At 40.0% G+C, this 22144-nt stretch overlaps 1 protein-coding gene across 6 annotated transcripts in view; it reads right to left on the reverse strand.

Moving 5' to 3' along the window:
- Nucleotides 1–22144, reverse strand: part of MSI2 (musashi RNA binding protein 2) — an 838983-nt gene that overhangs the window by 811178 nt on the left and 5661 nt on the right. For all 6 annotated transcript variants that reach the window (XM_040336657.1, XM_040336656.1, XM_040336658.1 and 3 more), the window contains exon 5: nt 21857–21898. In XM_040336657.1, the coding sequence (XP_040192591.1) occupies nt 21857–21898 (42 nt within the window). The remainder of the gene's footprint in view (nt 1–21856; nt 21899–22144) is intronic.

A 22144-nucleotide genomic window follows, 5' to 3' on the forward strand; every position in this document is an offset into this window, starting at 1 on the left:
CTCCAAAGTGTCAGAAGAAGGCAGTAAACAAGGCCGTGCTGCTCTAATGATCTCTTCTAGATGCCATGGCTGAACAGGAACCCTACTGCAGAACATAAAATTGGGGGGCATCGTCTGTATAACTTTTGAGACTCATCAAATCTGTGCAGTGAAATTAGCTGAACATACAATTCTCGATTATGCTCTACTGTGGCACTCTAAACACCATTTCATTATTGCTTTAGTATTTATTTATTTTTTTGATCTGAAAATAGACAGAATCACAAAGCTATAAAACAGGCTTCTATGGAAAGTTATTGCCTCAGAAATTATTACTCTATCCAGTTTCCCCCCGTCCCCTTTTTTCCTCCTTCTAGCCTACCCAAAAAAGCCAAAAACTACCTGTTACTAGCTCCAGGATCTCTCCAAGTAATAGAACAAATATTGGCCCTATGACAGCAGACACATCACCCCCACCATCAGCTTTGTTCCAGAACTAGGACGCAGAGAACTGCTAACAGCTATTTCACAAGTCTTTATATAACGCTAGGTTAAAAGGATGAAGGAGGGTGTGTGTTAAAACAAGGTTAGGTGAAGCATTAAAATTTTTATTTTTCTGTAAACACACACTTGTATAAATATAGATAATTAGAAACAAGGTTTAAAAAAAAAAAAAAAAAACTGATTTCCTTTCTTTGGCAATGGCAGTGAGTAAACACAACAGAGAGCTTGCATTTCCTCTAACAGCAGGTGAGGGTGAAAACAGTCACACAAGTGCATGAAAACAACTGCCAATACCTGAACTCATGGCAGATAGGACATTGCCATATTTTGGGACGCCGGTATCCCAGAGGAGCTTTATCAAAGTAAGAGGCAAACTCAATCTAGTCAAAATTAATAACGCAAACCTATTGGAATTGTGCACGGAGGCATTTCTTCTGCCAGTTAAAGTGAAACTTCACTCTCCCAATCAACATTGATTAATGTTAATCCTGCTAAGGGGTTAAATATGTTCCCTAAAGTCTGTTCTAACTGTAGGGGAGGGGGACTCACAATGGGAAGGAGATCGAAGTGTGTTCCTTTGTACTGGGAACACACATCTGTCTCCTCACCGCTGACAGGACATGGATCTGTGTGTAAACACACAGATCCTTGGTTCTGCCGTGATTGCGGGTGCCCGGCGGACATTGCGGCCGCCGGGCACGCGCACCGGGTCCCGAGAAATGCGGCGTGGCCGGGAGCGCCCCCTAGCGGCCGGGAATGCCAGGACGTCATATGACGTTCAGTCTGAAAGAGGAAAGGTTCCCGCCGACGTCATTTTACAATGACTCGGTATGGAAGTGGTTAAGGAATGACAGCAGACACATCACGCCAGCAGACATGCCAGCCATAGACGGTTCAGAAAGAACCGGCCGAGATTCAAACCATGTTTGGGCAGGCTGAATGTACCAAGTTGATTGATCGATTAACTTGGAGGGATTACCCTGTCAGCACTATCTGTGTTGAGGGAATAGTGCAAATTTCCTTCCACCTGCAGTGGCAGGAAAGGAATTTGCACCGTCTATTGCCTACCTTACTTTGCTCTGAATGGTCTTATCGAGTAAACCCAATTACTTCTGTTTTCTTTTACTAAATGTTGCTGCTGACAGACCTATGAAAGTCATTTAAAAAATAAGAAAAACTATAGTCTGGTCATATAAACCTGTCGCTTAGTGACGGCACTGTCATGACAAGTTACTTCCTGCTCAGTCAGCTAATGGGGGCACTAAGGAAAAAGCGATAGCCTGACATGTTTCCAAAACATAATAGTGTGTAAAATGTATATGGGCAGCACACAAGAGAAATAACTGGACTCCCCTTCTTCCAAATCCACAGCGACACTCTAATGCTCTCCTCTCTGCCGAACATGAACATTATACAGCACTCACTAGCAGACACAGCTTCCGAGCCTTATAAACACAAGTGATCTGTTATTTGTAGAACAGCTATGGGTGACCATCCAGTGTAAAAACAGATCACTTCCTCTGTATACTTTGTTCTCTTCACATTACTGCATAGCATACAATTACACATTATAAAATCTTTATTGCTACTCAAATACAATAATCATCATCATTTATGTGCAAACCTCCGAGGCAAAAATGCAATTTTCCCATGGCGCTAAAGCCATTACCATTAGCCCAACCAGTGCATGATTTAAGGTGGGATTAGATAAACAGACCAGCTTACGTTATAATAAGAGATTTAATTCAAAGAGTGTAAATTCATTCAGGTAGAACATTTTACTCTAACAGTGATGCACTCCCCTCAGTGTTTCATATTTGATGGGCCACGCTGTCAAATCTATAAATCAGATACTAAATAATGTTTTATATTTTAAAAAAATCATGCAAATTAAAATTCTGCTGCCCACACAGCTTACATTTGAGCAGCATGTGACTTCAACCAACCATACACACAGAATAAATTAGAGACAGGAAGGCTTTGCTAAGCAAGTATCAATGTATATTCAAATGAGAGAAATGTGTTGGTATAAACAAAGACTCCAGCCTCACACACAGGAGAGTGACGTGTTACTTCAAGCACTGACGAGTTACACAGAGCAGTTTCATGATGAGCAGCAAGGGACTTGTAAAACTCTGCTAAATATAGCACATCATCTGTCATTAACCCGTCGACTCTAGGCTACTTTTTAGTTTGATAGGATTTTTAAATGACGCTTATTTAAATGGAACACAAATATGCATTTACTCTAAACCATATACACATTTCTTGTACTGTACATGGCTATACATAGACACGATAATGTATATACAGTGCATATATAACCAGGGTTTCCCCACCTACACATCATGAGGAGTTCCTGGGTTTTTGACTGATGGGAAAAAAACTGATTTTTGAATGAGAAGGCCAACCAAATCCCTCACTTGCTAATAGATTTCAGTGTTGTATTATGAAATTCCCATTTGTCATTTTCCTAAAAGCCAAATTCACCCTTTGGAAAATGCCCCATGTGGACATGGGGCACCATTAGTTTTAAATGCACTGTGCGGTTTGTTAAAACATAGGTATAGGCCGATTCCATATTGCTAGGCCATTTCTGTCCCTCATGGGTCTAGGCCCAAATCCTCTAATGCCGACAGACTTACACCCCGTTTTCATTGCAGGACACAACAGCCATTAGTGCCAGGGTGGATTTGATTTAAATCAAGTCGATTTAAATCCCTAGTAAAAAGGCTTGATTTAAATCATATTTTTTAAAGAGCAACTGTCATCTCTGTCCCGCATCGGCTCCTCCTCTGACCCGCTGTTGACTCACCGAAAGTCCCATTCATTTTAATGGGATGGATGGGGATGCGGCAAGGTGAGGACGTGGTGGCAGCAGGTGAGTGGATGCTCGCTAACAGGCGCTGCCATGATGGATTTTTAATGACAGGTGCTCTTTAAAATGTAAGGACTTATTTTTGCTTGTAGTTAGAATCTTTATTATTTTCAAACAAAATTAAGGTTTCCTATTTAGAATAATAAGCTGTCAGGTTAGTAAAACAGCAATATCAGAACTGATTCAATCATACAGTTTGCAGTGCACAAAGACTTGCAAAACAATTGGGTAAAGAAATATTCCTGAACGTCGTTTTATCTCATGGTTACTGTACATTGTGTGAATGCATCAATGCAGTGCATGTTCTCTCAGCTTGCAAATTTATTGAAGGAGTTTTACTAAAAATTTAAATATTGCAGAATATACAGCTACATAACTAAGCTCCATTATTAAATGTAACCCAAATAGAAAAAAAACTATCTTTATATAAAATTTTACTCCAAAAAAGCATTTTATTAAAATAAATTCGATTAAAAAAAAAAAAATCGATTTTTTAGATTTTCTTGTAAAACAAACATATTTCTGTTTCAAAGCCATGCATGACCAATGTGCATTCCTTTCTCCACCTATTCCAACAGAGGCCAAGCTCAGCAGTGCTTGGAGAGGCTGAAAAGGCGTTTTGCGCATGAGCAGCTATGAAAAAACAGAAAGTGCACTCTTGTTTGGCCATCAGCAGATGTTGGCACAAGGCTGTGTTCTGCAATGAACATAGGACATAAGGCTATCAGCAACAGATTATTTGGACCAGACTGCACAGGGACAGAAACAGCCTAGCGGTATGGTGGTATGCATTTGCATCTACCTATCATTTAATAAACCACACAGTGCAATTAAAATTGCTGGGGCACATTGTCTGCATTGGTTAGTTTAGGTAAAAAGGTAAAACATTTAGCTCTACAATTTGACTATCACAATTCAAACTTTTCAGAAGTTCAGTGAGCCAATCATACTGGCAGGAAATTAGCAATTAGAGTATCCATAATACAGATTAAAGAGAGAGCAAGTTAAATATGAAACATTTCATATTAATACATTAAATATCATTGACAGACCACAGCTAAAGTTTTAGAGACCCAAGAGTTTTGTCCCGCAGATACCAGCATGCCTGCTCAGCCCTAAATGAGCTAGTAGAAACAAGGACCTCTTCCTCTGTGCAACAGGTAAATAAATCAGAAATATCCCATTTGGAAAAGGGGTGTGCCGAAATGTCGTCATCATAAAAGCAGTCAGGGCATCAGAGCTATTGCAGTTCCGTGAGCCTCAACAAAGTTCCAGACAATCCCAAGTAATATCATAGATCACATGCTTGAAACCCCAAAACTGGATTAACACAGCTGGGCATGCCAGCCTGGGTTTCAAACATAAGGTCACATATACAAGAATACATGATTATTTTGAAATATTAAATATCTCATAAAGTCGAAGGCTGGGTTCACACTAGCGCCGCACAGTAGGGGTCCGGTGCGTGCCGGTTCAGGTCTAATTTCAGCCCGAATTTTGATCTGAAATAGATCCTGAAAACGCACACGTTTTTCCAGCACACTGCACCGGACCTGCTGCGGAGATATGTGAACCGACTCCATAGAGAACCAGTCACATTCTCCTGCTATGCGAATTGAATTCAGAGAAACACGCATTCAATTTGCATAGGTGTGAACCCGGCCTAAAGGCATGCAAACCTTTAAAAAGTATGTTCAAACAAATTATACAAACGCATCATTTCCCTTTTAGACCCACACTAGTGCAATCTAAATGTCACCATTAAACCACTTCTAATGCATAAGGATTGGGACAGTGGCGATGTACACACAAACATGGTAGATCCTTTAGGGAATTAAAGTGTTAATTAAATGCCATCAATCTCTATAGGCCCAAGCATATCTAGTTAATAAAATGAAACTGTACTTAGATTTAACCACTGAACATTTACTGCTCAGCTGGGATAAATGAACTGCTGAATTCAAAATCCTTAATTCAGCAGGATTTAGCAGCTAATTAAAAAAACAGGTCAAAACAGGTTTTTATTTATGAGATGCATTAAAGAATATTGTGACAGTGCTAATTTTAGACATTCATTACAGCTGTTAATTTTCCTTTATACTATATTATGTAGTTTCTCAATCAGAGGCCATATTTTATATCAAAGAGAGTGAGCACAACTACTTGGCGATAAAAAATAAATAAAAAGAAGGGATACAGGTGTCCTCTAAAAAGGAAGGCACTAAGGCTCGCATTGATCTGAACAGGCACCACTGAAAATAATGTAATTTCCCTTGTCAAGCAATTCTGTGCGACTCAAGTTGTTATTATACAGGATTTATATAGCGCCAATAGTTTGCACAGCGCTTTAAAATATAAAAAAAAAAAAAAAAAAGGACAACACAGCAACAATACAATTCAATACATGAGGGTTAGGAGGGCCCTGCTCCTGCAAGCTTACAATCCAATAGAGGGGCAGGTGGAACAAAAGGTAATAACTGAGGGATGAGCCGATTTTGGTGGTTGCATCAGAAATCGCCTTAGTGAGAACCAGCACTAAAAGCACAGTGACAACACTCAGGCTGGGTTCACACTATAGATCACAGCAGGGTGCAATCTCCGAATTTGAACCTGAAACAGACCAAAAGACGCAGAGGACTCCTGTGCAATACCCACCGAAGCCGCTGCAGAGATGTGTGAACGGGCTCCATAGAGAGCCTTGGCGTCTAGGTTCACATGTATGCAGCTGCGTTTTTTTTTTTTTAGGCACCTTTTGCAGTGCACTTTGCATTTTTAAACCCGCGGGTTTTTATGCGTTTTTGCCTGCAGTTTTCATGCATTTTGCATTCTCTTCAAACGCACTGTAAACACTGAAAATAGCTAGTTGCTAAGGAGGGGGTTGGGAAGCCGGCCGCCGCATCCTTACCCCTTCACGCCGATATACGGGGTCGCGAGCGCACCGCCGGCGGCGTGCTTGCGTACCGGTCCGAAGCTCTGTGACCGCCCCCCTCTCCTGAACCATACCTGGTTGCATGCCCTCAACATGGGGGGTGGGCTCTGCTCTCTTCTCCTGCAGAGCCGCCTTCTTCGCCACCGTTCTCCCCCCCCCCCAAAAAAGCCAGTCTTGTCCTGAAGACATCTTCCTCCATTGCGATGCCCATGGCTATACAAGAGGTGCCAGACAGTGGGGACCTCACAACAGAGGAAGACCGCTTCAGGACAAGACCGGCTTTTTTTTTTTTGTGGGTAACCAGCGGCGAGGAAGAAGACAGCGCAAGAAGACTGCTCTGGAGCAGTCCTGGGAGATGACGTCTCCGTGCTTCTTATTTAATAAAGGACTTGTGAAAAAAATAGTACTTCAGTTTTTTGGTGAATGGGTAGAGGTATGATGTATCAAAATCACATGAGGGGGGGGGGGGGTGGGGCTAGGGGAGTCGGGATCTGGGGGTCCCCTTGTTAATGGCGTCTTCTAGATTCCGATAAGCCCCCCCACCTGCAGACACTGACAGCCACCAACCAGAGTTGTCAGGAAGAGGCTCTTATCAACATGGGTGGGGCTCACTCGCCCCTCCCTTTCCTGACCTACCGTGCGGAATGCTCGAATAAGGGTCTGGTATGAATTGGGGGGGGGGGGGCACACCTTTTTTTTTTTACATTCAGCTTTTAGTGGAAAAGCCGGCTGAAAACTGATGACTCATCGGTTAAGGACATGGCGGCTGGCTTCCCAGCCCCCTCCTTAGCAACCAGATAGTGTTTTAGACAGAAAAATAAAAAAATGCAATACACTACAAACACTTGCGTTTCTAGCGTGATTCTATTGAAGAATATCACACACAAAAAAAAAGCCACCGACCCTTTCCAAAAACACACCAGCCACAAAACGCATAGCTGTGAACCTGTACCACATGAAACTATGTTAAATGGACTGTAGTGCATTTCTGCAAAAAGCATAGAAAAAAATAAATAAAAAGACCCACACGCATGGGTGTGATCTTAGGGTTAAGGTGTTTGCTAAAGCATCTACCATCAGAGACATATTAAGAGAGAATGGGGCCTAGGCAAGTAGCAGCTTAGACACATCTTATCCTTTCAGTTGACAATAATAAGGACTGAAATAGGCACAGAAAGTTCACCCTACCTGCACTATTTGTACTGGCATCGCCTTATTAGACACTAACTTCCTGCAAGTGTATCCTCCCTTGTGAAGCGACAGGTGCTTTTTTTTTTTTTAAATGAAGGTAGTTTCTGGGTCCCCTGAACATCCAGCGCATCCCTAGGATCCTGCCTAGGTTGCCTTGTGATGATCCAGCTCTGCCCGCCATACATGGTGTGATCAAAATGAGATGGATTATTAAATAAAAATCTACACATTTTTGCGTCAGACTGCAGTCCATTTACAACCTCAATTCCAAAAAAGGTTAAACTGAGAAAATGTTCCATTTAGAGATGGAACACTGTAAAAAGCTCTCCAAAAACTGCCCTGCCCATTGAAAAAGTGCCTTTTACAGTCTGCACATGCAGCTTTTGTCAGATGGGGAAAAAAAAAAAAAAAAAAAAAAAAAAAAAAAAAACGGAATCGGCTGTCGAAAGCACCATACTAACGATCCAAAAATTGGCAGATCATTAGTTGGACTAAATGTTACTTCCGATTTTGGGTGTATGGACCTTTAGTAGTACCAACAAGGAAGAGCTGGTCAATGCACATTCATGATATGCCAGGTGTGAACCTAACCTTGCAATGTTTAAAGCGGTTGTAAACCGCATAAACTTTTTTTTTTTTCCAAACCTGCAATGCAAAAAGGCATAATAGGCTAGTATGCGCCGCATACTAGCCTATTATGAAATACTTACCTCGGAACGAGGTGTGTACCACTTACCTGGTCCACGCCGAGCAGGATGTCATCTTGCTCCGGCGTGTCTTCCGGGTATCGCCGCTCCAGCGCTGCGATTCGCTGGAGCGGCGATGACGTCACTCCCGCGCGCGGGAGATTTAAAATCGGCAGGGTCCGGCGGATGCCGGTCCTTCAGCCGTGGATTCCCCCTGCGCATGCGCCGCCCGCATTGCGGGGGGAATATCTCCTAAACCGTGCAGGTTTAGGAGATATTCTCCTTACCTACAGGTAAGCCTTATTATAGGCTTACCTGTAGGTAAAAGTCCAAATAGTGGGTTTACAACCACTTTAAGTGAGGTATAAATGCACAATTTTGTGTGCATTATACAACAGTTGCAGCATATGGGTGTTATTTGGAGCGCTGCTCTGTGCATATCTGATTATATGTAACCCTAAATACAAACATTCACATGAGGGTCTTGTAAAATAGACAGTGGCAGTCATAAGTGCAGGGAGCCGTTCGGTGAGAGAATTTATTACCCAACTCCGAGTCTAAAGGAAGCAGCCTGCAGCACTCCTGGTGAGAAAGGAATCACTTTCAGTCATCCTTTCATGGAAAATCCATTTTAAAACAGTAAGGATGTTTAAATTTATATCACGGGTTATAGTTTGGCTCAATCACAAACCGAGCATATACTTTATATGATATATCCAATATATGTGGCCTGTGGGTATGCTGCACAGCCTGCGGTGTTGAAATACTGAGAGCATGCTAATACTAGAGAGAACTAAATAAGCCACTCAAGAAGAGCAAGTAATTTAGTGCTAGACATTGACTTTCAGTGGCATTCAGATACTAACAGAACTGTGCTATGACACATTTGATTAAATTAAACACCTAAAGCTGTGGGAGGCATAGGTTTTAACTGTTCAGAAAACATGCTAGGTTTGATGGGCTGGATAATCCTGGATGTGCCTTATTCTGAAGAGAAGCATATATTTGCATTAAAAAAGGTATCTGTACACCTTTATTTTTATCATTTGTTTTGGATAGAATGGTGAAAAGGCTAGAACCCCGTCACATTTTACTGCTGTCTGGGGTTCTTCAGAGAGAATGGAAATTAGAGAAAATCTGTACCAGGGAAATAGAAAATGTAAAGCTGTAAAAGGTTTTAAGAGCCGATTCACACTGGGGCAGCACGACTTGCCGAGCGACTCGGCAAAGTGATCTGCCCACGACTTCAGAGGTGACTAGCAAAATTACTTCAGTATTGAAGTCAATGCAAGTCGCCCTGAAGTCATCCCAAAGTAGTACAGTAACCTTTTTCTGAGTCGGAGCGACTTGAGTCGCTCCTATTAGAACGGTTCCATAGTACAGAACGTAGCGCGACTTGTCAGGCGGCCAAGTCGTCTGAAAAGTCCCGTCTGTGTGAACCGAGTCTAAAAGTACATCACTCGAAAAAGCATTTTTTACTTCTGCCCATTATGGGGTTACAAAGATTTCCCTTCACTTCATGTCCTGGGGATAACCTACACGTGACAGGAAGTAAAGGACTCTTTTCAGCGGAAGTAACAGCTGGAAGAAATTCTAACCTTTCTATCCAACACTAAGAAATAAATAGAGCCACATTTGGCCATGGATACACTTTGTCTAGTGCGCCAATGCAAAAGTAATAACTTCAGACATGTACATGCAACAAGCTTATCTGCAAGGTAAAACGGAAGTACGTAGATTTTTGGCCTACATTGCCTTGTAGGAAACACATGTCCATTAAGAAAAAAAAAAGAAAAAAAAAAACACACCCACACGCACCATACATGAAAACGTGAGGTCGAAAACCCAAAATGTTTTACTACATTTATTTTTTTATTTTTTTAGTATGCTTAAGCTGGTCATACATTATACTTATTCAATTTCCTTTAGATCTACCTTCAACTATGTGGTGCAACGGCTTGCATGACTACATAGATATTGAAAGTGTTTAAGTTTAAACTCACATTATATGGTTTTAGTAAATCGAAAGGAAAATTGTACGAGAAAAATTGTATACTGTATGGCTAGCCTTAGGGGATACTACCCCCACCACTTTCTGGGCCGTTACCAGTCAGTAGCTGTGGGAACCATAAAGCGTCGGCAAAGATAGGCGATAGTTAGAGGGCCATTTCTCATTTATATGCCCTTGGGGGACCAGAGCGATATCACTTCTGGTTCTACTTACTCAGCTTAACATCCTAAATTTTACAAAAAATATAAAATTATAAATTATGCAAAAAAAAAAAAAAAAAAAAAAACACAGGTGACAATAAATATATCCAATGCTAGCGTTTTATATTCTAGAGCCTCTGCTAAAATATAATGTTTGGGGGTTTCAAGTAGTTGTCCAGCAAAAAATACTGATGGTACCTTGTAAACAACAAATGTCAGAAAAAGGGCCACTCAGCAAGTGGTTAACAAATAAAGTATAAAGGCTAAACTACACAATGTATTGTAATTGCATGCTACTGAAAGATTTACCCAGTTTGTTTGTTAAATCGCTTTTTTTGAAGCACACGGATTGCAATTCAGATTTCAATGTGTTACATTTCTCGGTAGTATGAGGTTACTATTACCATTGTAGCTTAGCCTTCAAAATCCCTTAACATAACCTGTAGCCTAAGTGCAAGGACCCCGGTCCCTCTTCACATCCCAGTGCTTCAATTATAAAGGCCGAGACAAAAAGGACAATAAGACTACAACCTGTATGTGAGACACAGAATGTTACCATTTCTGGGAATGCTAGTGGCTAGGCTGATCCACTAGCTTTAATACTTTGAGTCGCTGACCCAAAACAGGTATGCAGAGCAGGAAAGTCTGAGAAAACGTATCTGCATACGGTTTCAGGTCAGTTACTCAAAAGTATTGCAGTCAGTGTGACTACTATTACCTTTCAAATAGGTGGTCAGAAAAATGATAGCTTCCACGTTTCATGTTCCGACGCCAGATGGTTCCCACAGCTACTGATCGGTAACGTTAGCTCATAAAGTGGCCCTCTCCTGCCGCTTCTAAAAATGATCTTGTGGCGAATCCACCAAAGGAATCACTTTCATGGGAAAGCCAAACGGGTCCCAGTAGGCACTCCAGTGCGTCTCTGTACACCAATTCAAATGAGAATCAGGTCTGAATTCGCAGCTGAAACAGAGCCAAAAACGCACAGGGCCCTTTTCCCAATGCGGACTGTGGCTGCCCCAGAGCTGTGTGAACCGGCACATTAGATAGTCTTTTAACAGAACATATTACAGGCTTTTACAAGGACTTTAACAAGGTTTTGGGATTACAGAATTTCATAATTTAGACTCCTGAGCTGAGAGAAGATGGGGACACAGGAACTTTTAAAACATTGTTTTATTTCAGTTTTTTTTAGACCCTAGAGAGGGTTAATGACACAGCACAAGCACTATGCTGTCTAACATGCTTTAAAAGGATCAGGATATTTTATTTTTCCAGAAGACAAGACTATTTAAATGTGCAGTATTGTACATACTGTAAATAAGACATCCCCTGAAAAATAAGCCCTAGTGCATTTTTTGTAGCCATAAATAATGCAAGATCTGGTCTTATTTCCAGGGAAACAGTATGCATGTGTTGTAATGTGCATTACCACACCATATTAGTGTGAATGGATGTGCAATGTGTACTTTACAAGTTTAAGCTCACGGCGATGTCCATTGACATACACTGAGGGAATCACACACACACTTAAAGTCAGCAGCTACAAATACTGAAGCTGCCGACTTACCTGTCCACTGTGTCCAGGGAGACCGCAATGTCCTCACCCGAAACAGACGTGCCTCGGCTCCCGGGTGCAGGCGCGGGGGACCAGAAAAGTGGAAGTTCCATTTTTGGGTGTAAACTATATTATTGTGCAGCAGTGGTATTACAGCACACTAAAAGCCAGATGCACCAAAAATAGCATTTTAAATCTGAAAACTGAATTGCACACTTGCTTACACCTAGCAGGGATTCTATTGCTGAAATATCTCCAAAAGAAGATGTTAAACTCTACTATAACCTACTGTATATCCAATGTAGAACTAAAAATGTATTTGCAAACATAGATTTGAGAAAAATACACTTTCCTTGGCTTTGCGATAGGAGAGGTGGAGACCCAAACCTTTATAAGGATATACAAACTTTCACCTTTGGATCATTCCTTTGGAGTATATAGGCCATTTGCATGAATGTTTAACGAAGAGAAGCTAGCAAAGCTCTGGTTGTTAGGGTAGCATTCTGCCTTCAGACAGCTTTTATTTGGCTTAATACACTGTCAGACCAGGTATTTGGGGAGCGCTTGATGAGGATCTGCCTTTAATGTACTTTAGATAAATCCCTGTCTGAACAAGAGATAGAAAAAAAGTGAAGCTGAAGTTTCACTCTGCAGAGCTCAGTGAGGGGAGCTCTAAGAGCTGATTGGAGGGAATCAATTGACACAGCCCCCCCCCCATTAGCTGGAGGTCCCTCCCCAGTCATGTATTTTTTTCTAAATAAAAAAAAGTGCATAAATAAAAATAGTGCAAACCACATGTAATTGATATTTGCCTTGACATGGTAACCTGCAACTTTAAGGAATAAAAAGTTTCAAATGCACCAATAATCCGACAACATAATCCTTTGCTAAAACACAAGCTCTTTGCCCAGCTCAAAAATAGCCCAATCTCTTTTTTGCTCGCTCTCCCTAATTAATATTATAATATTAGCTGGAGCTTACAAAGAGGTAAGAGGGCCTCAGGAAAGGCTCCTTAACCAATTAGTTCCATCTAGATTTTATTAGGAAGGAACCCACTTGATCTTTGTTGCCAGATGTATATCCAGCGCCTTAGAAAAATGATTTTCTGAACTATGATATTACTAGATTTCTGTTACAAACAAAAAAATAAAATAAAACCACCACATAGTCGCATCATTGTATTCAAGAGAGACTATGAGAAACAGTGCAGCCATTAAATGATGTGTTAACGGCCCTGTGTGCCCATACTGTATAAGGTTATGTTATCTCGCCAGATTAAATATAATTTACAAAACATTTAAAGCATCGGACCAACCAAAACAATAATATTTAATATAAAAGAAATCTGGCGGGAGAGTTATCCACTGGCTTCTTATATCTCTCGGATACCAGTATTCCCCTCCTGTCATTTTTCTCGACTCTGGCTACCAACCTGGGGTCTTCCCAACATTGGCTATTCCAGTGCAGTCCCACCGCATGACAGGCAAAATGCCTCATCTCCTGCGAGCCTGGTTCACAACACCATGTTGCGGTGGTGTGTGGGCAGTGCACACTGGAAAAAAAAAAAAGTACTGCGTGAAGTACCTTTTCTTCAGCACACTGCAGGGCAATCCTCTGCCCTGCATCGTGTGATGTAAAATTTTACTTTATAAAGAGTGTGTGACATTTAACTAATATAACTATGCAGGACTGTTGGGATATAATCACACCTTACTGACGTGCAATGGCATTTGTCCACAATCCGAAAACACAGGTTAAAAAAAACGCAAGTTGCGCTTGCAGTGCTATTATTTCTTAACGGCATCCCAAAACGCAGGTAGTCTCAGGTAGCCCAGTGCCAAAATGTGGTACTTGGAGCTTCTTTGGCGCATTTGTAGCCTGACAAGCAGCCAATTCTAACCACTGAATTGTCGAGTTTTAGCATCACTACATTCAGATGTGAGCGTAGCCTTAAGGCCCGTAAACATGATCAGATTTTCCGACGGGAATTGTGCGACGACAGGCTGTTGTCGCGACAGTTTGTATGCTCCATCGGATAATTGTTGTCCGATTTTCCGCCAACAAATGTTGGATAGCATACTTTAAACTTTTCCGACAACAAATGTGTGTTGTCCGATTATCCGATTCTGTGTACAGAAGTCCTTCAGACAAAAATCCAAAGTACAAACACTCATGCTCAGAAGCAATGCTAACCATAACACAACATTAGCAGAAGTTGCCCAAAGGGTGGCGCTAAAGAGCTGAAAAACCACATAGTTTCGAGTTTGTTGGCCGACAATTCTTTGCCGTTTGTATGCAAGACAAGTTCACTGCCAATGCCCTTCGGACAGAAGTCCTACACTTTCTCCATGGAAAATCTGATCGTATGTACCAGGCCTTAGAGAGGACTTCCCCTCGCTTACCAGGGCTGTGGAGTCGGTAGATAAATGTTCCGACTCCTCAGTTTTATGTACTTCCAACTCCGACTCCCACTCCTCTGTATTAATATGCGAATGTATTTTATACATTCCTTGAGGGAAAGAAACGCAACCTACCACAGGACTACTGGCTGGGAAGCCAACAGTCTACTGTATTGCAGTTTAAGCAAAAGACAAAACACAATGAAAACAACGTTTTATAAAAAAAAAAACTATTACTCAATCAAGTGGCTGGATAGTAGCAGCAGGCATAAACATCAGGAACAGGATTTTTACCAGTTCAAAAATACAAACCACATTATTTGGTTGTTTTAAAATAAAAAAAAAAAAAGCTTATCTATAATGAACCAAAAACAAAATCTGTAAAACCTAGAAATGGTTTATATTAATCTTGAAATGTAGTTATAGGCTTAGCAAATGCAAATCAATTCAATGTAGAGTTCTAAGGAAGAGAATTGCCTCTGCCAGATCCTCTTTCATAGAGGCTCTTAAAGCGGAGTTCCGGCCACAATTTCACTTTTTAAATATAAATACCCCTGTAATACACAAGCTTAATGTATTCTAGTAAAGTATTTAGACACTTTATAAAATAGAAATTGACTGGGGCCATCTTAAGTGTGGGCATCATGAAGCCAGACTGTATGACTTCCTAGATTTCAGCCTTGCAGATCTCGCACATGCTCAGTGCTGCACAAGCAGTGTCAGATCAGGTTTCAGCACCTGTGCTGTCCAAGTCACATGATTCTTTGAGACTGGGGATTGCACAGACTCCTGGAAAGTTACACCCACTACATTCCCAGGAGTCTGTGCGGTGTAGGTTAGGAAGCATTAAGCACCTAGGTGCAGGAAGTGGGAAGATTAACTATTCTACCTAGCAACAACACTTTGAAGGCATCTAGAAAAAATATTTTTTTCCGTAAAGGACTAATGACATTTTTTTAAAACTACTGATGTAATGTTATATTTATGGGTGGAACTCCACTTTAAGTCAGACTTTATTATTTTTAGGGCTGAAAATAATCTTAGAGAGGTAGTTGGGCTGCTGCTTTCTCCTTTGTGTGCTTATCTGCTGCTGAAGATAGGGCAGTGGGAGGATCCAGGAAGGGGCATTTATTCTAAAACATGATTTTCCTAGGAGAATCCCATAGTCATGTTTAAAGTTTAAGCTAACAATCGGAGTTTACAAGTTTTTATAGCCTTAGCTAAATGACAACAGTTTTTCCAATGGTTTACAGCTTCAGTCTTGAACTATTGGCCCTCCACTTATACAAGTGTCTCACTCTCTAGTCCTGCAAAAAACATATTTATTTAATCCCTTATCAGTGAGAGGCTAGGTTACACATGGACGCTGCGTTCCCTGTAAAAGCAGAACACAACACTATGGAAAGTATAAGTATTCCAGCTCCTAATTGTGCATTGCGTGCCATATAGTGAAGCACATGAAAAGCATGCTTCTTCACGGTCACTTAACGTGTTCGTTTTGCGGTTACATGAGGCACTGCATGCATTGGTCTTTATTCTTACAGTAGAGGAGTCATTAATTATAACTTTTTGTGAATTGGGACATTTAAACTTGCTTTTTTTTTTTTAAATTCCAATCTAAATTTAGTAGGAGTCGGAGTATTGTTTGCCGACACCGACTCCAGGTACCCAAAATTTCCCCCGACTCCGACTCCACAGCCCTGTCGCTTACTATCACACTACTACTACTATTACTACCATCGATCACACTACTACTACTATTACTATCGGTCTCCACAAATTCACAAGACATGAAGTGATGGAGAATGTGCGACGGGACAAAAACAGAAAAAAGAAAGCCCACACGGAACAAAAAACACACCCCAAAACTGATATTCGTTTTCCTCTGACAACATAAATAATAATAATAATAATAATAATAATAATAATAATAATAATAAACACACACAGTTATAGCTTTTCCCCAATTTCCAGTCCATTTACATTTCTCTCAGGCTGACCATACACCATGCAATCTGTACAATCTTATCTAAATCTGCCATTAACTAGGGCCTACCTTTAACGCTAATTGTACAACCAGATTGTATAATGTATGGTCAAAGTTAACAGAGCACTTGATATCAGCAAAACGTGCACAAAAAAAAAATTCTACTACATCTTAATTATATAAAAAAAAATAAAAATAATGAAACATAAAAAAAAAAGTGAAGGCTAAAAATCGTACACTTTAAAACTTCTATAAAGCAACATTAGATTTTTAATTAGTCACACATCCTCTAGTAAAACAAAGACTTCCTATCCCTTGCCTGCCAAGCTCGCACAACACAAAAACTCAATGTATGATTACCAAGGAAGACAACCACATAATTGTTCCATCAAGTAAAAGGAAAAAAAAAAAAAAAACAACACACATCTATGCAGTTCATTATATTATGTTCTCCATCAAGGGGAGGAAAATGATAACTTGCCTTATATAAATGTAAAAAGAAAATACATCTATGGACCAGACAATAAGGGGCCTTGTTAGGCAATATGTCAGGGACAAATGTCAGGCCAAAAAATGTACACACATATACACAGGAAACTGTCACCAAAAGGATTACTGCACATTAGGGAACCTATCACGCTGAACCCTGCACACATTTCCACAGAAAACATTTCCTTGATTTGAACTTCATGCTGGAGCTCTAGAACACCCCCATATGTAATGAAAGTGCCCATTTAGCTACATTGTGGGATGCTAGTTACCATGCCAAAGCGTCAACTCAAAGTCCAGGCACCATACAGCCCACTCCTTGGGTGGATAAGACACTTTCCACTAAACTCATTGTATTCAAAGATACATTTTGAAACCTACTCATGAAGTCCTGTGCTTGATTACAAATGTATACTGGATTCACTTTAAGGGGGTTTCCTTTTATTAAATGTATTCTTTCTACTTAAAGGATCACTAAAGGAAAAAAATGTTTTTTAGCTAAATAGCTTCCTTTACCTTACTGCAGTACTGGTTTCATGTCCTCATTGTTCGTTTTTGCTTTGAAGTTGCTGTAATTCTGCTGTGATCTCCACACTTCCTGCTTGTCTGGCTCCTTATGAAAAATCTCATGGCAGCTTTTCACTGTGGTCCAAGCTGTGTGTCAAACTCCTCAGAACCAGATTCATTTTAAAAACAAAACACTGCCCTGGATTTGTTTGTTTTTGTTCTGTGGGTCTCTTTACTTCACAGAAACATGAAACCAGTTTAAAAATGAAAGTGAAAGTGAAACTAGAGGCACATTATACGATTGATTTTTATCTATTTTTAATCATTTTTAAAAGGAATCAGTTAACTTTTATGTCTCTATACCCTGTAAACAGTCATTTCAGCAAAAACATTTTATTCCCTTTAGTGACCCTTTAAATCATTAATAGACGCAAGGCGTTCATTGTACAAATATTTTTTTCAAGTTAGCACTCCTCTTTGTATTTCTGTTGCCAGTGCAGGGAAGAAAGCTTAGGTGTGACGTCTCACAAATGTTGGCGGCTCAGAAGCACGCCAACATCTGCTAGCAGAGAGGTTTAAAAAATAGAAATCCATGTATCTACCAATTTCTTATTTCCAATTTCACTCCAGGTAACCAGTGTGGGAGTTCTGTCACTCTTGTATTATTGAGTTATAATATAAAATAAAATAAATGTGTTTGTAATGTTAAGAGGTTAATGGCCCATTCACAACAGTTACTAAAAGGCCATTGACGTGTGCTGTAAAGGTGTTGTGCATTGTTAGGATGCATCTCACCAGTTTAGTTTTTGCGTTTTTTGTGTAAATAACCTAATTGAATGGTCACAAAATTACATTTTATTGCTCTTTATGCACTGCAGTGTGTGACGATATGGTGTAGTGCGTCACAAAATACTGTGCTGTGTAAAAATGCAGCATGACGAATGTATTTTCAGCATACACCACTGCACTTAACTAAAAGGAAAGGCAAACTGAAGGCAAGGCTGCCCAGCACAGCCTAACACATATGGTATGAATGGACTAAAGTCCTGTATACACGATCGGTTCGTCTGATGAAAAACGGAGCGATGGACCGTTTATCGGACAAAACGATCGTGTGTGGGCCCCATCATTTTTTTTATCCATCGTGAAAAAAAAAAAAAAAAAAAATAGAACCAGGTTTTAAATTTTTCGTATGGTTAAAAAACCAATACAAAAAATAAAAATAAAAAAACGATCGTCTGTGGGGAAATCCATCGGTCAAAAATCCATGCATGCTCAGAATCAAGTCGACGCATGCTCGGGTATTGAACTTTTTTTCTCAGCACGTCGTAGTGTTTTACGTCACCGCGTTAGACACGATCGGATTTTTAACCGATGGTGTGTAGGCAATACTGGTGAACGTCAGCTTCATCGGATATCTGATGAAAAAATCCATCGGATTAGATTCCGTCAGATATCCGATCGTGTGTACAGGGCTTTAGGGTACGTTCACACTGAACGCGGGGTTGAAATTGTGCAAGTTCAGTTCGAACCCGCATTTTATTGCGAGTTGAGGGCGATTTGAAAGACATCTGTTCATGCACAGATGAATATGAATATTCCCCCCGAAGTCAACAAAAAGTAGTGCAGGAACTACTTTAGGAAATGGGTGCGGTGCCGCAAAGTCCAAGTTGCACCAATTGGGACAGTGCCATTGCCAACAATAGGCTGCGATTTGACATGTCAAAGCACGTCAATGTGAACTGGGGTTTATTCTTGGCTGAGCCCCCATTCACATTGGCACGATTTGACGTGCGAAATTGCAGCCTATTGTTAGCAACGGCACATTCCCAATCAGCAGCGCCGCACCAATTTCCAAAAGTAGTTGCACAGATGTCTTTCAAATCACCCCCGAACTCTCACTGAAATGCGGATTTGAATGATTAGGTGAACTACATGGTTTCCTAGAAATCTCATTCAGAATAAAGTAAGAGGTTAAATACTTAAGAGCGCTACACCGATTGCGATTCATGTCCTTGCAAAATTATATATTGTAAAGATGGCAGCAATACTTTAATCAAAAGCCAAGATTACATAGGTAAAGTTGCATCACAGACAAATAGATTGATCACTTGAACCCCTATAAAAATCACATTATACTCGTTACTTGATACATAATGAAGTGTACCTGACTTGTAGCCACATTCTGAAAAATCTGGATTTTAGCAGTAATAGCACCCATTAAAAAGGGCCAAAATATTAATCAACATACATTTCTGCACCAATGACTACCATGCCAAGAAAAACTTACATCACACAACCTCAAAACTCGGTCAAGGCAGAGATACGGGTTTCTGAAAACTCACAGTACAATTCTGCAAATAAACTACAACAACAGGTACAAACCAAAATTTAACCTTTGTAAATAAAAGACTTGATGCTTCCCATGAATTTAAAAAAAAAGGTCTTTACTTAACTATGGTAATAATTACCATAGCATGAACAGTCACTCACTAGGCCAATGTGACACTTATTGTTATGTGCTCATATGAGCTGTAAAATAGAGAGTGAGAAAAGTTTGACAACCCAAGTATATAGCCTTAAAATGACAAGTGGCAGGTTGTTTTATTATTTTACAAGCCATTACAATATTTAATTTACACAAACATAATTTCCACAAATACGGCTGGGTTTTGAGGTTTTACAAAATGTGAAGACAACCTGCATAGGCTCTAACAGCAGCTAATGGGACATTGATCAAATATTTTCTGAAAGATTATGTTCTTGGTGAATATGTTCATATATATTATTGATTGCTTGCAGTGAGGGCTCATTGATACCACATGCATTGCTCAACACAGGCCCAATGCAACAAGTCAAAAACCATTGTTTCCAATATGTTCAGTTAACAGAAACACACGGGGGTTTATTTACTAAAACTGGAGAGTGGAAAATCTGGAGCAGTTTTGCATAGAAACCATTCAGCTTCCAGGTTTTCTTTTTTGTCAAAGCTTAATAAGGTGAAGTTAGAAGCCAATTGGCTACCATGCACAGCTGTACCAGATTTTTCCACTCTACAGTTTTAGTAAAAATCAACCCCATTGTATTAGAGAGCACTGGGTAAAATTGGATACCACCTACTTTTTTTATTCAGAAATATACAATTCCGTCAAAAACATGAATGTCAACAATAACAAAAAACAAACAGGGTTAAAAAAAAAAAAAAAAAAAAAAAAAAAGCCACGAAGGCTACACTGAGGATTTATGTTTTCAAAGGGACCTTCCCATCACAATCGCTTAGCTAGAAAGGGGGTGTTGGAAAACTTTTAGGTCGTTTTTCTGGATGTTTTATAAAACCAACAAAAAATGTTCACTTTGCCAGCGAACACACTGACAACCAATTCCAATAGCAAGTTTAGGCACCAACCATATGATGTTCGGTAATACTCATTGTAGATTCCTCTAAAGCCGTGTACCCATGAGAATTCTCCATAGGCCACATGAGCACTGCTATGTAGTGCTGCTCAGCCAGAAGATAGAGCTGTATTTAATCATACATGGATAGTATAGCTCTCGTACCCATGGGAAGGCTTTCATGGACACTCCAGGGAGAATAAAAAGACCTGCTGCAATCAGTAGCATCTGTCAAAATCTGCAGTAGGTACGAGAGGTATCCTCCAGATATGATTAAATACAGCTCTATATTGCTGAATGTGACTGCCGGGCACACTGCAAAATTTCACCTAAACACCCAGAAGTACAAGACATTAGTCCAAAAGGACTAACAATTTTGGTTAATTTGTTTTATAATCATACACTAGCTATTCCAGCCGATACTCAAAATAAGAAATAAAAGGTTCTCAATTGGAGTTTGCAGACAAGTTTAAAAACAAAAGTGTTGTTTTCTAGCCAACCTAACATGACTTACTACTACTGCTATGAAGGTCAAAAGCAAATTTACCACACAATATCAAATAAAATCTAAAATGCACAGTGCCACCAAATACTTTACCCATTTCTAAAAAAAAATTGTCTAAAGCCAAAAGCAACAGCGATAGGATCTGATACAAAACTGAACTAGTTCAGCAGTGTACAGCCTACCATTAGAATTTAGGCACAACATTCAATCTAATGACTTTTTGTCAGAATCTAAATTTCTGAGGACAGAAAACTAAGGGTATATTTGAAGTCACATTCACATCTGAAGTATGACATAATACATAGGTTGACCATTAATACACAAACACCATATTTGTTTAAACATGGGCTATATTTTATTAAAAAACAAAAACAGCAAATTAAATAAATAAATAAATAAAATAAAATCCCCAGTAAACCTCATAACAAGCACAGTTTAGCCCAGTTAGCAGATAGTTAAAGTGGAGAGTCACAGCACAGCTCTCTCCTGTAGTTTCCCCAGCCATATGCTGATACCCTTAAGACGCCATGCGGTCCAGCTTTATAAGCTTTCATCTCCAATTCCCTGCTTGAAACACGAACTGCCTGGTAACAATGACTCTCTGTGTGCCGAAAATCCTATTATTGATCCTTCTACTTACCTTGGGCTGTGCTCTTCTGGGAAATGCAACTTTAGGGTCAATCTGAAAGGACGGGACACAGGAAAAGAAAAAAAAAAAAAAGAAAAAAAGAAAAAAACAGCAGTTAGTGACTTGCATTCACTCGTTTCCACTTTGAGATTAATGGCTCATATTTAAGGGTGGTATAATGGACATTTATCACTTAAATGTTGAAACGACATTTTAGCGTGTACTGTAATGCTCTACAGCCCAGGCAAAGTCAAAGGGGTTACCAGCCTACTAGAACTGCCACAAAGCTAATGTGCTCTG

Source organism: Rana temporaria, chromosome 2 (assembly GCF_905171775.1).
Source record: "Rana temporaria chromosome 2, aRanTem1.1, whole genome shotgun sequence".
In the NCBI taxonomy this organism is placed as follows: domain Eukaryota; kingdom Metazoa; phylum Chordata; class Amphibia; order Anura; family Ranidae; genus Rana; species Rana temporaria.